The 18,669-nt window shown below is 33.6% G+C and overlaps 2 protein-coding genes across 2 annotated transcripts; both read left to right on the forward strand.

The window, feature by feature from the left end:
- LOC118035934 (transcription factor HEC2) lies at positions 1–1,052 on the forward strand. The gene has a single exon (XM_035041608.2). The coding sequence runs from the start codon at positions 109–111 to the stop codon at positions 904–906; it is 798 nt and encodes a 265-aa protein (XP_034897499.1). The 5' UTR covers positions 1–108; the 3' UTR covers positions 907–1,052.
- A 13,395-nt stretch (positions 1,053–14,447) lies between these two features.
- On the forward strand, positions 14,448–17,892 carry LOC118035925 (triacylglycerol lipase OBL1). Its single transcript, XM_035041599.2, has 5 exons — positions 14,448–14,817; positions 15,024–15,217; positions 15,567–15,600; positions 16,625–17,232; positions 17,387–17,892. Exons 1-5 carry the CDS (start codon positions 14,505–14,507, stop codon positions 17,654–17,656), a joined length of 1,419 nt encoding a protein of 472 aa, XP_034897490.1. The 5' UTR covers positions 14,448–14,504; the 3' UTR covers positions 17,657–17,892.
- Positions 17,893–18,669: the final 777 nt, after the last annotated feature.

Below are 18,669 nucleotides of genomic sequence, written 5' to 3' on the forward strand. Positions count from 1 at the left end.
CACAGCCCCCTTAAATAGTTTCTCGTTTTTTTCTTCCTTTCCCTCAAAGTATTCTCTCTCTATCTGTCTTTTTTAGGAAAGAGAGTGCTGGTCAATCTTATATAAGCCATGGAAATTGACCTGTTAAAGTCTGCAACAGAGGATCAGATGGAGATGATGATGATGATTGACAAGTTTCCTGAGTTCTACGGTGCCTGTAACGATGTTGCTGATCATTTATCCCCAACTGATCAGTTTCTTGCTGCCAGTGTAAGTGATAGCTCCGTCCCGCATTTCAATACTGATAACCCACACATCGCTAACTTACCTCCATTTATGAACCTACCATCCACTCTATCTTTTAATAGCAATAATACCCCAATTCAAGACCATTCCCCGCGAGCTTTCTTTTCCAGTCCATCTACGTCAAGATGGAGAGGTCTTGGTGAATTACCAGGCACTGCAAAAGATTATGCTACACCATCACGAAAGAAGAATTCAATGGCGGCAATGAGGGAGATGATATTTCGAATTGCAGCCATGCAGCCAATTCACATAGACCCTGAGTCAGTGAAGCCACCAAAACGTAGGAACGTGAAGATATCGAAAGATCCACAAAGTGTTGCTGCACGCCATAGAAGAGAAAGGATAAGTGAGAGAATAAGGATACTTCAAAGACTAGTCCCCGGAGGGACTAAAATGGACACTGCCTCTATGTTAGATGAGGCAATTCATTATGTTAAGTTCTTGAAGACCCAAGTGCAGTCACTTGAGAGAGCTCAAGCTAATAGGCCAACAGCAACAACTGGGATTGGATTTCCTGTGGCAATGACTAGTGGAAGTTACCTTCCAGTGGGGAAAGGATATCACCAACAGCCTGCTAACCATCATCATCTTCAAAATGTTCAGCATTATGGAGATGCTTAGCTCATGGGGGCACTGAGTGAGCTGGATTTATAAATGCATTTTTCTAGTGAATAGTGATGTTAGCTTGTGGGGTTGTCAAGAGCTAGCTTTTATGCATGGCTATTTGTTCTATCTTCAGATCTTTAGGCCCTGCATTAATCCTTGTTGTATTGACATCAATAATTACAATCTCTGAATACGATGCCCAACTGTTCAAAATCTTAGGTGAGCATGCCAATCTTTGTCTTGCGTTCCTTTTTCTCTTTTAAATTTCTTTCCCTTGCATATACCTAGAGGCCTCCTTATTTTGTGATGATTTCATGGCACTCAAGATCGCGTAATTCTAACAACAGAAAACGAGGGATCTGACGAAATGTGACAATGGTATTAATACTGACACAGTTGCTATGATAGTATCTCGCATTGGCGAAGGAACACTTTCACGCTATATATTTATATATGTGTGTATGTGTGGGAAACTAGGAAAGGAAAATAATAAATGCTGGTGGATGAATGCACTATAGTACTTTTTTGGTCAATATCTTGGAGAAGAGGATACAAGATGATGTAGATGAGATATGTTTCTCCTTTTCTTTCCTTTTTTAAAGATGAAAAAAATTACTCCAAAATAATTCTAGAGATTTCGAAAAAGTATTGGATAGATTTATTTTATATTATCTTCAGTTCTTCACCGTTTTCAAATTAAATTTAGGATAATAATTACTAGCATAAGTTTTTCCTTAAACTGGCGGAATATTTCTTATTCTTGGATAATATATATATATATATATATATATATATATATATATATATATATATATAGAGAGAGAGAGAGAGAGAGAGAGAATGGACTCTTTGCTGATAGACCAATTCTTCCCCACTTGGTCGGACATAAGAATATTTACGATTTTATTTGTAATTAATCTAATTTTAGCTATTAATGAATTTCAGCTATTAACGATTTTATTTGTAGTAGAGATAGTGTTTGAATGTGGACAAATACAAATAATTATTTTAAATATTCTTTATATATATATATGTTTTCATTTGCTTCTTCTTATCTTTTTTTATAATATATTAAATTTATTTTTCTTTAAATGAACTTTCAACTTTTTTGGGTCACTTTTTCAGTCATTTCGGGACACATGGCCCTTGAAAATCTTTGCAACCCGCGTTCGACGGTTGTACAATGGGACAATCTTGAAAAGGGAAAGCATAATTGATCGAGCACAATTAAATAAATTCAAATCACACACTTATTTTGGAGTTAATTTATAAGAAATATGACTGTAATTTGAGTGTAGACAAATTGGTTCAAAAGTAATTTTTACTTAGATTCTTAGTCAGATTTGGATGCTCAGCATTGTTAAATCAAGAACCTTTTTGACCAACTAGATTACTGTCAGATTCTGTTATATAAAATGATTTTATTTCACTTCGACTCCTTCATCAAAGTTGTAGTTCTAGATGCATAGATGAATTTGGGCTTTTAGGTCGCTTGATTTCGATACCAGAAGCTTAAGGTATTCCCGTTTGAATATCTAACGTGAAGGTAGAGAATTCTGCCGTGAGAAGGATATTGACCTGAGTCTGCACTAAAAAAACTCTGTTTGGCCTAGTTTTTTTATTTTTGTTTTTAGTTTATACTCTCAGCCATATCAGGATTCTCGGCATTCATCAGTTTTTGAGTTAGACCTGGAGATCCCTTTTGACCAACCAAATTACTGCTAGATTCTGTTCTGTAAAAAAAAATTTATCTGACTTCGACTCCTTCATCAAAGTTGTAGTCCTAGATGCGTAGAATAATTTTGGCTTTTGAATCACTTGAATCCGATACCAGAAGCTCAAGATATTCCCATTTGAATATCTAACGTAAAGGTAGAAAATTCTGCCGCAGGAAGGATATAGCCCAAGTTCGCGGGGTTAATTCGAAGGATTTTTTTTGGACCAAGGATTAAATAAAAAATTGTTAAAATAAGGGATTGAATTGAAGAAGGATATTGAAAGCTGGAGAGGGAGGATGAATCATCATAAATGACAGTATTTTTTCCACACCAATAAGGAAAATGAGACCTTGCAGCTGCACCCTCCAGCTGATTTTCTTTTCTTTTTTCACTGCAAATTCCTGCTGTTTTTCCTTTATCATCATGCCTGATTTTGGGAGCTGCAACCACATTTTTTCTGGCCTCATTTCAAAGGGAGCAGTTGGCCCTATGGAAGGAAAGAAAACAACCACACCCTCCTCTAAAATTGGAAAGAAATCAGACGTAAAGCACCAGCACAAAATTAGAATATTGCAGCTTCCTTTTGTGTTTTTTTTACTGCAAATCAGTAGGGATTTACGTCCTAGGATTAATGCATTGAATCCTTCCTAAATGGAGACATATTTAGACTATATATAAGCCCCTCTAATGACCTAATGGGGGAAGCAAAAAGGCAGCAAAAAAATAGCACAAAGAGAACAGAAAAATAAAGGAAAAACGCAAGAGAGGCAGAGTAAAACAAAAACGCAGAATAGAGGGAGTTTTCTTGCTTGCATTCTGGTGTCACCGTGAGGGAAGAAAAAAGACAAGACAGAGAGGGGGTTTTGCTTTAAACGTTGACAGCAACGTGCACTTGTTTTTTATTTCAGCTGTTGCAGAGAACCATTTCTGCAAGACCTGCAATTTGTTGCAGTAAACCATTTCAGCGAGACCTGCAGGTAAGTCCTAATTTTCTCTTCCTTTGCTGCCTTTAAATCTTTTGTATATGTTTTCTTTTTGCACATTCGTTTTCAATTTTAGACTGACTGTGTTAAGAGGGCTAGCTTCTGGTGTTTCTCCGTTTTTTTTCTTTCTTTCGCTGTTTCAGATTTAAGGAACCAGGGAAGGGGGTTGTTGCTTCTTCATCATCAGCTCCCTTTCCTGTTAAGTGTCCTTCCATGCTCTTTAATTGAAATAGCCGGCCAGGTTTTCTTTGGTTTTTTTATTCCGTGATATAATTGTATTATAACAGCATGCCGTCCCAAGCTTTTCCTTTTTGTATAAAGTATGGCAGTTTCTCCCGGATGACATGAAAAAAAAAATGGGTCATGATTCATGGACATATGTAGCAGGATGTTGATTTCAAAATTTTACTTTGAACGATTTTTTTTAAGATTTGGCTTTGAACGATTTTTGTCACGAATTGTTTCAAACTTCTTGCAGTTCTTGTAATATAAATGATGGCTTGCTACTTTCCATTTTGGTGTTTACGTTTAATTGTGATGTTATGTGTTTCGATAAAAAAAATTTAAAAGTTTTCTTGTGTGTTGCATACGACCAATACCCTAACATGTTTTGAATTCCTTTTTTATATATGTATAGAAAAATATTTGAAGTTTCGACAAAGGTGTTTTCGCATGGATTTCGTAAACACAACAAAAAAATTATTTTCTTGCATTTCTGGATTTTACAACATGTTTGTAAAACTCTAAAGGGTATTGGTCAATATTTCAAAAAAAAATATAAAAATCCTATTTGGGGGGGAATTAATCTATTATTCACCGCTAATGTTTGGATAAAGAAATCCTTAAAGGACGAATATCCAAAATATTATTGGGAGTAATAAATCCGCACACATCCGTGAAAGAAGCCTTGATTATAATCAAAAACATTACAAAAATTTTCTTACTCAACGGTTTACGAGCCGTGAGAGTATAAAAATATTAAAAAATATAGGTTTTTTTGTAGCGCCCTAGATTTCTAATTTTTTTTGGCCCATTTCCTTGTGATTTATGAGTCGCAAACTCTTGAAATACTAAAGGGAAAAATGAGCTTTCAAAGCACATGGAATCTCCTTGGATTTCTATCCAAATAAATTTTATTTGAATCAAACCTAGGAAAATTGATGGGATTAGAAAACACCAACACCATAGCAATTATAGAGCAAACCAAACACCAAGCAGCTTACCTTAGGTAGGGCGTACTAGGGGTGTTAATACCTTCCCTTTACGCAACCAATCCCTTGTCTTAGAATCTCCGAAAGACCAATTAGGGTTCCTAGTGACCAAAATACTAGGTGGCGACTCCCTTTACAAAAAACAAAAGACCTTGAAATCAATCAAAAGTCGCCGCGCTCCGCCGCGAGGTGCGACATGTATTAGGGATAAAATCCTAGTCCTTAGATGGTGTGAGGCTCCTCTCTGTCTTCTTTAACAGCTAGCTGTGAACGTACATAGCCATTCCCTTGTTGAATCCGTTTTCATTGCAACTGCAGAATTGACATGAAAATAGGTGGCACTCGTATAAACCAAGCTGGCTTGCGGACGTAAGGACAAGGGAATAAAAGAAAAGTCAGCATGAACGATTGCAAAGGAGGGAAAGAGTTGTAGATGGGAGGTACTATTCTAAAAAATACAAATAAACAGTACCATAATGGGCTGTTTCAAAAATGGTGCTGCCTTTTTCAGCTAAAAAAAAGGAAAAAAACGATGCGAAGTAATGTATGATGGTGTTGTTTATTGTTGAAAAAAATAAGGCAAAAGGTAAACAATGCAGCAGCCACGTAATGTTTGCGGCAGAATTTTTGCTTTCTCATTAGATATTTAAACATGAATATCTTGAGCTTCTGATATCGAAATCAAGCGACTCAAAAACCCAAATTCATCTACACATATAGGACTACAACTTTTATGAAGAATTCGAGGTGAGATAAAATCGTTTTACATAACATAATTGGGCCGCAATCTGATTAGTAAGAAATGGTCTCCTGATCTGATTCAAAAAATGACAAATGCCGAGCACCCCGATATGACCGAGAGTATAACCTAAGAATAATTACTAGCAAAATCGTGACAGAAGCAGAGTCTTTAGTGCAAAACTCGGGTCAGAATTCTGCTCGCGACAGAATTCTCTACTTTCACGTTTAGATATTCAAATGAGAACATCTTGAGCTTCTGATATGAAAATCAAGCGATTCAAAAACCCAAACTAATCTACATGTACAAGACTACAACTTTTATGAAGGATTAAAAATGAGATAAGTTCGTTTTGAAGAATAGAATCTGGCTGCAGCCTGGTTGGTAAAAAAGGATCTCTTGATTTAATTCAGGAAACTGACAATGCCAATCATCCTAATTTGACTAAGAGTCTGCCATAAGAATAGTGAGCCCTGAGACCCAATAAAGGTGTAGGTCAATTCTTCAACATGTCATAAGTGACAGGATATAGTTAGGATGGTTGGCTATTGCATGAAACCAAATCAGAATTCAAGCCTAAGTTGGAATAAAAAATTGCGACAATAATAAAATCAATTTTTTAGTGCAACTTCTGATGGCTTTATCCAACCTTAAAGACCAGATAACAAAGAAATGAATTTAGCATTATAAAGACTCCTAATTAGCCTAAGAATCCTGACAATTTCGGCAGCAAAGGAGAAGGATAAGGAGAGCAGATGCCAGCTGAAACATGGTTCGAAAAACATTTCCTTCTCTTTTGTTTTTGTCAATCTCCTAGTAACATTGAACTAAACTCCTGCCTTTAATTTAAAAGGGATATACACCATCTCCATTAGCATATATGGCTCAAAAAAATGAGTAAAAACAAATATAAATTTTATAATTTTTTCTAACGAGAATATATTTTTATATAAGCAATTCAATTGTATTACAAAACACTAGATAAAAATTTATATCATTGTTTGGAATCCAAACTTATTAAACTTCATCCAATCCGTTTAGCCAAGAATTTAACGGTTCATCTAATTAAATACAAATCAATGTTTTGTTATGAAAATAATATTATTTTATTTTTTAATTAAATAATCAAATTAAATTTTAATTGAAACAATTGAGTTCATCAACCTAATAAATTTAGATTTAATAACATTGTTCATATTATGAAATTTTTTTGCATCCTGGGAGTCATTATAATTTGAATACGAACTCCTTAAACTCCTTTCCAATAAAGAAAAGCATTGTTTATGTGTATGTTAATTTTTTATATATATCATAAATACATTTGTAAACTCAATTGAAGGTTATGTGTGTTAAAGAATCAATTCAACCTAAGAACTTAAGCTATTAGGTGAGATTCCAAAATATAATTTATATTATTTTTCGACACACCCTCTTATATGAAAGCCATTTGGGCTTAAAACTTGTATAAATTCATATTACCTTGTGCTTAATTTTTATCACATAAATAGAAATTGTGAAATTTGAACTCATGACCGCTTAGTAATTAAGGCTTTAATATCATGTCAAAGAACTATCTCAATCTAATAGCTTAGCTATTAGGTGAGGTTCTAAGATATGATTTATAATATTCTCTATGTCAAAGAATCAATTTAACCTAAAAGCTTAAGGTATTAAGTAAGGTTTTAAAATATAATTTATATTATTATCTAACAACGTTATCATTTTTAAGAGCCGAACTATTAAGGAAACCTGCTAATTTAAGATTTTTAGTCAATCACACACTTTTATATGGGTTGAAAAATAAAAGTAATAAAATTCAAATTAAAAAAGTTTTTTTTATAATTGCCTATTTACCACTTGATTATTATTGATTAATATTAATTGAAGCACTAACTTATTTGCCATGTGAATATTGATATTACACTTGCACGGAGACATAATTATTAAATCTAACTTGTTTAATAAATTGATTTAAAAAACTCAAAATTTAAAGTTTAATTGATGTTTATGAATTGATAATAATTTAACTTTTTTTTTCAGATCAATACTTAGAATGAGTCTGATTAGTATGCAAAGGAATGACTATAAACATATTTGAATTCAAATATTTGTAAGAGAATGGGCATAAGCTTATATCTGATGGAGGATTAATTATTTGTTTATTTTCAAATCAAAGAAAGTCTTAATCAAATCTCAAATTTCTTAGACATAGTCAAAGCTGAATGATTAGACACGAAAGCAAAAAAGAAACTAATGCACGCACAAATCATTTTTTTAACCATTTACTAATTCTAAACGTGGCCCATGTTGAACTTACTTTAAACTAGAATTTCTATATTAAAATAATACTGTTTTTTTTTTTTTTTTAAATAACTTGAATTGACATGTAAACTGGGATATCACTTTAAAACAGAAACCTCGAGGCAAGTTGAAATCGACTAGTTCCTAATTATAAATAATTTAAAAGGTATCTGTTAATATAAAATATTGCATAAACAGGAGAAGTAGGGGGGATTATTTTTGGTTTAATTTAGTTTATTTTGATTTTATCAAAATAAATAATTAAATTGATTTTTTTTTTAAATCAAAACCAGTTCAAATCGATTGGTTTCGGTTTGATTCGGTTTTTTAGTACAGAACCTGTTCAAACCGGTTTGGTTCGATTTTAAATTTAAAAAATCAAAACCAAACCAAACTGATCAATTTTTTTAAAATTTAATCGGTTTGTTTTTTTTTTTTTTTTTTACAGTTTGGTTATTTAACTTTTTTTTTTAATTTTTTCGGTTTAATAAGTTTTTTTATTTTTTTTTCTTCCCTTAAAAAAAAAAAAAGAAAAAAAAAGGCACTGTGATGTGATTAGGAAACTTGTATCGCTCCCTAGGATTTTCTTATTACATCCCGCTAAAGATACTCCTTTTTTTTTTTTTTCAAGAAATCAAAGCTTCAATTTATTGCTTTTCCCAGGTGCCAATGTGATTTCGCTAAAGTGCAATTCCACGTAATTGCAGAATCATGAACTCGGTCGTCGTTCCCATCCATCTTTGAAAGTCGGTGACCATCTGAACAAATTCAGTGGCTTCTCCCCATGTTGATTAGGAAGATTGTGTGCAGATTCCCATTTCTTCTGATTAAGCTTAGGACGGAATTTGACATCCAGGCCGCGATGACGACCATTGATTATTCAATTTTAAAACGAGACGAAGCTAATTAATTACAAATCACGTGGATGATTGATTTTTAATCTTTCACCTGGTCTTCTTCCAAGACAGGAAGCCGCGTTGGTTGTCTTCGTTTTACAAAATGTATGGGAAACTACAGCTTAGTCACCTAGTATACACATGATTTCAATTAAATTCTTCAAATATAAAATTGAGCAATATTACCCTAAAAAAACTATATATTTTAATCAATATCGTACCAATCAAAAGAGATAGAGATAAATAACTCTTTCAATATGTATATATATTGTCGTGTGATCTCTTACCAATCAAGACCAGAGTTGCAAGTGATAGAAAAAAGAAATTGTAAAACTTAGTTCAATGCAATCCTCTATCTTTCAATTTGTTTTAATTGAACTCCCAATTGACCCTAAACTTTAGATTTAATGCAATTAAGCCCCTGATTAACTTCAATTAAAACCCTAAAGTTACGCGCCTATTGCAATATGGTCCTTGGTCTCGGATTTTGTCAATTTAACACCTAATTGCCCATAAAACTTTCAATTTCTTCAATTTTGCCCCCCAGTTTTTGTCAATTGCTCCTAAATTTTGGCGTCTTTCGCAGATTGGTCCTTGGCTGCGAATTTTGTCAATTTAACCCCTAATTGACCCCAAAACTTTAATTTTCTTGCAATTTGGCTCCCAATTTCAATCAATTAACTTGGTAAAAATTAAATTTGGTCTTTCAAAATTCCAATCTTCTCAATTAAGCTCAAATTAAGCTCCCAAACTTAATTTTTTCACCAATTAAGCTCCAAATAAAATTAATTTGACCAATTTGAAGTATAATTAATCATTCAATTAGACCTAAAGCAATTCTTAAACATATTTAAAATTTAATTTGGCTCATGATTAAATCAAATTGACCTATTAAAAATTTAATTATGTCCTTGGACTTAATTTTTCACTAATTAAGCCCCAAATAAAATTAATTTGACCCATTTAAAGTATAATTAAGTCCTTGCACTTAATTAAATCCTTTAATTGAACCAAAATTAATTCTCAAACATAATTAAAATTCAATTTGGCCCATGATTAAATCAAATTGGCCTATTAAAAATTTAATTATGTCATTGGATTTAATTTTTATGCAAATTCATCCAATAATCATTTAATTTGACCTTGAATTTGCATTTTTCTCTATTTTTTTGGGCATAATGGGGAACGATTAGGCCTTGAATTTTCTTTAAAAATTATACCTTGATTTTTTTTTTCTATTTTTGTAGCCCTCTTTGCTTTGCTTTCTGTACATTGCCAGTCTTTATTTTATTTTTTGATTTTTATTTTGAAAAAAAATGATTTTTGGGGAATAACCCAGAATTGGGTTAGGACACCTACTTTGAGCCGACGGTTGGGATCTTTCCCAACCGAATCAAGGGCTAAAAATTATTCCCCTGTAAAGACAAGATTACCCTCTTCCACCCCTATAAATAGGAGCATATTTCACGTTCGAGGGGAGGGAGAAAATCGAACGCAAAGTTGGCTGAAAACCAGCCGTCCTTGCTCAATTTTTTCTGCAACCGGTCTTTCTCTTCTTTCTCTCTCCACCGTGGCCTTCAGCCACCACCACCCTCATCACCTATCTTCCCACCATCTTCCACACCTCCAGTAGCCATCAAACCATCTCACGTGGTGGTTGCACCACTTCTCTCTTTCCTATATAAAATTCTTCTTTTCTGCCATCATGACCCCGACAGCAGCGACGGCCACCACCTTGCCCTGAAGCTTTTGTCTTTCCCAAAGGCAGCCAAGGCAGCATCTCTCTCCTCAGCCACTCTAATAGTTCCAACCGCCAGCTTCCCTTCTCCTTTGCAAGCCTCTGTTTCTTCTTCTTTTCCCCAGTTGAGACCAAAGCCAGCCATTGGCCTCACCGCCTCCAGTCCCACTGTGCACCACCAGTCAGGCCATCGGTTCCCTCAACGCCAAGTAAGCCTCCCTTCTCCCTTCTTCTTCTTCCTCTTTACTGTCGATGCATGAGAACAGTGCAACATGAATTATAATTTGAGTTGCACTATCTCATGCAACTTAGTCGCTGGGCTGCCAGTGACTAAGTTGCTTCAAGCTGGACCTGTCCTAGACTAGCCTAGTTGGCTGGGTCGGATCCAACCTATTCCCAAAAAAAATATATATAGGTTGGGTCGAGTTTGGCCAAACCATTTCGGGTCACTATCAGCCCATCTGTTTCTGGGTCTGTGCTTGGCCCAGCCCACATGTTTAAATAATATTTAATTAATTAATATATGTATATATAATGTTATATAAAATTTTTTAAAAAAAAATTCAAAAAGAATTTTCAAAAAATCATTTCAAAAATTGTGATTTTCAAAAATATTTTTTTACCAATTTTTTATAATATCGGGTTGTATATTTACACTGTAAAATACAAATCAAGTATTAAAATACTTGGTTTTCTCTGAAATATTTTTTTTTAAAAAAAAATTCAAAACAATTTCTAAAAGAAATAATATTTTGCATACGGCCAAATCCTAAAATTTTTCCAAGTATATTTTTCATAAAAAAAAAATTGCATCTTTTTCAAAAAAAAAATCCAAAAATGGATATCGTAACTAGTTTATAATTTTCCATTAAGATTTGGCCAACATGTCAAAAATCTTTTTCCATTCTTTTTATAGGGTCCAGATGTAGACTTTAATATTTGTAGGGTGTAAAATTACACGATAAAGTACACTCTCAGGTATTAAAGATATAAGATGTAAATAAATACAATGCTAAAATTCAAATTTTAGAGCGGTTAGGATTTAACTCGATAGGGTAGAGAAAAAATTTTCCAAGTATATTTTTCATTAAAAAAAAAATTGCATCTTTTTCAAAAAAAAAAATCCAAAAATGGATATCGTAACTAGTTTATAATTATCTATTAGGATTTGGCCAACATGTCAAAAATCTTTTTCCATTCTTTTTATAGGGTCCAGATGTAGACTTTAATATTTGTGGGGTGTAAAATTACACGATAAAGTACACCCTCAGGTATTAAAGATATAAGATGTAAATAAATACAATACTAAAATTCAAATTTTAGAACGGTTAGGATTTAACTCGATAGAGTAGAGACTCCCTCATGAAAGGATATCTACCTTGAACCTTAGACAAGACCAACGAATAGAAACCCGACCTAGAAAAACAATCAAACAGCAATCCAGCTTACCTTAGGTAGGGTGCATTGGGGGTGATGCGTCTTCCCCTTGCACAACCAGTCCCTTACCCGGACTCTCGTAGACCATAGGCTCCTAGTGATCATAAAACTAGGTGGCGACTTCTGGATATTAATCATAATTTTATGATTAAACCTAAAAAAACATTTCACAACACACAAAACCTCACACAACAAAAGCCTTCATCATCGCCAAACGACATCGCGTCGGCGCTCACGCCCCCGTAACACTACCTATGCTTAATTTTTATCACATAAACAGGGATGATGAAATTTAAACTCTTGATAGCTTGGTCATCAAGGCTCTGATACCATATCAAAGAACTATCTCAATCTAATAACTTAAGCTATTAGATGAGGTTCTGGGATATGATTTATATTATTCGTTATGTCAAAAAACCAATTTAACCTAAAAGCTTAAGCTATTAAATAAAGTTTAAATATATAATTTATATTATTCTCTAACAATGTTATCATTTTCAAGAGCCAAACTATTGAGGAAACCCATTAATTTAAAAATTTTAGTCAATCACACACTTTTATATGAGTTGAAAAATAAAAACGATAGAATTCAAATTAAAAAAGTTTATATATATATAATTGACTATTTACCACTTGATTATTATTAATTGAAGTACTAACTTATTTGCTATGTGAATATTGATATTAAATCTAACTTGTTTAATAAGTTGATTTAAAAAACTCAAAATTTAAAGTCTAATTGATGTTTATGAATTGATAATAATTTAACTAATTTTTTTTCAGATCAATACTTAGACTGAGTCTGATTAGTATGGCAAAGGAATGACTATAAACATATTTGAATTCAAATATTTGTAAGAGAATGGGCACAGGCTTATCTGACAGGATTAATTATTTGTTTATTTTCAAATCAAAGAAAGTCTTAATCACATCTCAAATTTCATAGACATAGTCAAAGCTGAATGATTAGACACGAAAGCAAAAAAGAAACTAATGCACGCACAAATCATTTTTTAACCATTTACTAATTCTAAACGTGGCCCATGTTGAACTTACTTTAAACTAGAATTTCTATATTAAAATAATACTGTTTTTATTTTTTTTGAAAAAAATAACTTGAATTGACATGTAAACTGGGATATCACTTTAAAACAGAAACCTCGAGGCAAGTTGAAATCGACTAGTTCCTAATTACAAAAAAATTTAAAAGGTATCTGTTAATATAAAATATTGCATTAACAGGAGAAGTAGAGAAAATTATTTTCAGTTTGATTTAGTTTATTTTGATTTTATTAAAATAAATAACTAAATTGATTTTAAAAAAAAACCGAGACCGGTTCAAACCGATTGGTTTCGGTTTGATTCGGTTTTTTAGGACAAAACTTGTTCAAACCGGTTTGGTTTGATTTCAGGTTTAAAAAATCAAAACCAAACCAAATCAAACTGGTCAGTTTTTTAAAAATTTAATCGGTTTTTTTTTTACAGTTTGGTTATTTAACTATTTTTTTAATTTTCTCGGTTTAATTAGTTTTTTTATTTTTTTTTCATCCCTTAAAAAAAAAAAAAAAAGAGGCACTGTGATGTGATTAGGAAACTTGTATCGCTCCTAGGATTTTCTTATTACATCCCGCTAAAGATACTCCTTTTTTTTTTTTTTCAAGAAATCAAAGCTTCAATTTATTGCTTTTCCCAGGTGCCAATGTGATTTCGCTAAAGTGCAATTCCACGTCATTGCAGAATCATGAACTCGGTCGTCGTTCCCATCCATCTTTGAAAGTCGGTGACCATCTGAACAAATTCAATGGCTTCTCCCCATGTTGATTAGGAAGATTGTGTGCAGATTCCCATTTCTTCTGATTAAGCTTAGGACGGAATTTGACATCCAGGCCGCGATGACGACCATTGATTATTCAATTTTAAAACGAGACGAAGCTAATTAATTACAAATCACGTGGATGATTGATTTTTAATCTTTCACCTGGTCTTCTTCCAAGACAGGAAGCCGCGTTGGCTGTCTTCGTTTTACAAAATGTATGGGAAACTACAGTTTAGTCACCTAGTATACACATGATTTCAATTAAATTCTTCAAATATAAAATTGAGCAATATTACCCTAAAAAAACTATAAATTTTAATCAATATCGTACCAATCAAAAGAGATAGAGATAAATAACTCTTTCAATATGTATATATATTGTCATGTGATCTCTTACCAATCAAGACCAGAGTTGCAAGTGATAGAAAAAAGAAATTGTAAGACTTAGTTATTAATCTGGTTGTTTTCAACAAAATATCGTTTTTTAAAAATTTATTTCTTAGCATAAAATGTTTCTATTTGTTGCACAAGATTTATGAATTTTGGTAGTAAATTCTTTTGATGGCTGTAAATTAATATGTGACAAAATTGAGTAATGTGTGGTCGTTTAGGGTAACTTTGACTAATCTCGAACTCTAAGAACTTAATTGAAACGGAGTATACAGTTGAGGGACGGAATCTTAGTCACTTCACTATATAAACATCGAAGCCTTCAGCTAATTCTGCATCAGACATTGAGATATCAATTCATCATTTCTTCTTTGCTTCCAAGCCATGGCCAATTGCAACGACGAGCATTTCGGTCACGATAAGTTCTTGCTCGATCCAAAGGAAGCTAGTTTGAAGGAACTCGTTCTTCTCTTATTCTTCTCTGATGTACAAAGCAGAAAATTCGTTGACTGCCCCGAAGAGAACCGGCTGAGAGATATTAATCAACGATGGCTAATTTTCATCTCGATTCTTGTGCAAAAAATCCTTCTTTCTTGCAGGGAACCCCTGGCTCAAATAGGGCATGCTATAGAGTACTGGTTAAATCTTATCTCAAACAACGGTGGCCCTTTCAAGCTCCTGCTGAATTATCTGAAGGGTATGTGCAGCTCCCGTGAATTTTTATTTTTTCGTGGCATAAAATCAGGGAAGAATTAGAGCATAAATCAGTTTACTTTTGCATTGAAAAAACGTTTTTGGTCACCTTTTGATCGAATCTATATATGTCCATGCATGAGTGCATGCAGTTTCAATCAACCCTTTAATGTAGAATATGGGGTTCTAATAGCTATTGTACTTATGCAGACAAGGTTGTGAGGCCGGATGAATCATCGGCAACGTTTAGATCTGCGGTTGGACATTGTGACTGGAGAGTAGAACTAGACAAAAGTAGCAAACCCGAGGAAATAAAATATAACTCTTCCTTGTCTTTGATGGCCGCCAAATTGTCATACGAAAACAAAGCTTTCATCGAAACCATCGTCAAAGATCATTGGAAAGTAAGTATCAGCACTAACACCACATGATCACACACACTTTTTTGTTTTTGGTTATAACATGGATCGAGTTACATAAAACCTAACTGTCTAGCTAGAGCCCAAAACTTGTTCCCTTTTTTTTATTAATTTGTGCTCTTTTTTTTTTTTTTTAATTTATGTGCACAAAACTGGTACTTTTAATGTAGGCATATCCCTCAATTACAGTACAATATGTAGAAATTAGTTTTGATCATATATATACTAGCTAGCCGTGAAGAAAAAAAAGTGCAGTTAGAGGGATTAATGAAAATGTTTCACTGATATCCCATGAGATGTAACGATGGTTGTTTTTCGTTTTCTTTTTCTACAGATGGAGTTCTTGGGTTCCTACGACTACTGGAACGGTAAGAAGCAAGGCTTATACTTTCAAATTTCAATCATAGTTAATCAGTCCGTCCAGGCTAAAAGGTTGATATGATATATAATTTAACTATTTGAAGTATATTACAAGTTACTTTAGTTTGAATTTTGTGGTTAACCTAATTAACTAATCACGTGCTCATCCACTTGATGATAAAGCGTACTCAATTTCATTAATCTAACTATTTTTTTTATTAAATTCTCGTATTTGAGTTAATTTTTAAAAAAAAAATTAAAATTTTTATTCAAAATAATATATATACATATATATATATATATATATATATATTATTTTAAAATTTATTTAGCAAACATAGAAATCAATCTTGGATTGAATCAAACTTCATACTAGATTTGATAAGTATGTTTTCAATTAGAAAAATTAGAGGTTATCATTTCTCGGAAAGAACACTATATGATAATGTTGTCACAACTGAGATGGAGGTCCGCATGATCTAGGAATTATTATCAAATTTAACACCATCTCTTTGAAATAACTCTTATCTAACCATTATCTTATAGAAATAACTCTTATAGTCAATTCACGGCAAGGAAATTTTAGCATGACATTTCAAGGATGAGAAAAAACATACACGTGGATAATATGTTAAGATTTTAAAATGATGGTCTTGTTTTTATTATAGAAGAACAAGATTTAGAATTTAAGCGTTGTTCGTAGAAAGAGAATAGAGACACAAAGAAAAGTAAGCATGTTGTAAAATCCAAAGCTCTTGAACTTTAAGCAACATCAGGTCAAGGGGATGTAGGCTGCGAGATACACAAGGAAATTACTTGACTGGTGCACTCCATTCTTTCTTCTTCTTCTTCTTCTTCTTCTTCTTCTTCTTCTTCTTCTTCTGGCATTGAAAAAAAAAATACTCCATCTCGTAGGATAGCACGAGAAATCAAATTATTAATTTAATATTTTATTAAAAACCACAATCACACTTGCAACACACAAAATAAAAGAGCATATTTGTTTGAACATTTGATTTGAATGCCGCACAGGGTACCAGGAACGGGCCTCAACGCAAGCATTAATTTTTCAAGATAAGAAGGTTGACCCAACCTTAATTGTGGTGGCTTTCAGAGGGACCAACCCATTTGATGCAGATGACTGGAGCACAGATGTGGATCTCTCGTGGTATGACCTTAAAGGCATCGGTAAGCTCCACCGTGGCTTCGTGAAAGCCCTAGGCCAACAAGAGAATGGCTGGCCCAAAGAAATTGAACAAGGCGGTGACCATCTTTATGCATACTACGAAATCAGACAAATGCTCAGGGACATATTGCTCAAGAATGAGAAGGCAAAATTTATATTATCAGGGCATAGCTTGGGCGGGGCATTGGCTATACTGTTCGTGGGAGTGTTAGCATTACACCAGGAGGCTTGGTTGCTTGAGAGATTGGAAGGGGTTTACACGTTTGGGCAGCCCAGAGTAGGAGATGGACAATTTGGGGAATTTATGGTAGATAAGTTGAAAACGTATGAAGTAAGGTACATGAGGCATGTCTACAGTAATGACATAGTGCCTAGATTGCCCTATGATGACAATCTTCTTTTATTCAAGCATTTCGGTCCCTGCATCTACTTCAATAGCTTCTACAAAGGAAAGGTCAGTCTTCTCTCGTCCTCTTATTTTGCTTGTAAATTCCAACCAGATGATTCTTTTCTTGACTCGATTATGTATCAGCAGAACTCAGTATTCAGTACAATTGTTGACAAGTCACTAACACAGTCATTAATAATAATTGTGATTCGGAACACAGGTTATGCAAGAAGAGCCGAACAAGAACTACTTCTCTTTGTTGTTGATAGTCCCCAAGTACCTCAATGCTCTCTGGGAGCTTATCAGAAGTTTTATAATCCCTTTCCTCCATGGCCAGGACTACAGAGAGAGTTGGTTTATGAGACTGCTAAGGCTCGCAGGATTGTTAGTTCCAGGAATACCAGAACATATTCTTCAAGATTATGATAATTCTACCCGGTTGGGGTCCCTTCAACTCAAGGATTCTCAACAAGAACTTCACCAGGAGTAAGAACCGTTAAAATCAACACCGGCCGCATATAATAACTGACCAAGTCAGCATTGATTACCAGTTCTTTTGCAATTTATTTATTCTTCAATGTTGTTTTCTTATCTTTTTAAAAGTCTGTTTAGAATTTTATGATTTAAATAATGAAAGTAGCTATTAATTTCTATTTTTATGTAACTATCTTGCTTATATAAAGCAACTCAGTTCTGCATAATAAATTATCATCTTGTTTCCTGTTCTCCTATTTCTTTCATTTTGTCCAACAAGAACAATCAATGATGTCTTAACACTCTTGTGACATACCATTCCGAGAAACAAACAAACTCTTAGTAGCAGTGGATGGACTATGTTACCAGGTGGTCATTTAGGGACCATAATTGCTCATAGTATCCATGTTTATTGAACAATAATATTGAAGAAAGAAATTGCTCATTTTAAAGCAGTAGCTTTTCTTGGGTTCATCCAACTACCCTGACGCCAAAATGAAGTGGCACGCGGTGGTTTCCTTTTCATCATTAATTGTCGTATTATATGAGCAATTATGTTAGATGGGCACAATTCTACGACCTAAGTGATGGTTTTATAGCGTTGGTTGACCTTAATATTAGATACAATCATGCAACCAATGGATTGCATTCTGAGTGTAAGCTTTCCTTTGTGCAAAAATGGGCATTCTCGGACTATCTGAGCTTAGGCTGAGCTTGGATTAATCCTCTTCTCAAATAATTTTTGTTCTTTCATACCAAAGACTCCCAAGCAAATATCTTGGCATGCCACTAAGGCCAATCCATCTCGTATCTCTACATGGAAGCCAGTGATAGAGAAGTTTCATAAAAGGCTTCTTATGTGGAAAGGGAGACTTCTAAGCATGGCTGGTCGTCTATGTCTCATTAAGAGTGTCCTTAATTCCCTACCTATATATTTTATGTTTGTATTCAAGATGCCAAAAGGGGTAGGGAGGCTTTCTTTCATCCATCCAAAGACGTTTCTTGTGGTGTGGATGTACCAAGCAAAGA

This window comes from Populus alba, chromosome 14 (assembly GCF_005239225.2).
Source record: "Populus alba chromosome 14, ASM523922v2, whole genome shotgun sequence".
NCBI classification, from domain to species: Eukaryota; Viridiplantae; Streptophyta; class Magnoliopsida; order Malpighiales; family Salicaceae; genus Populus; species Populus alba.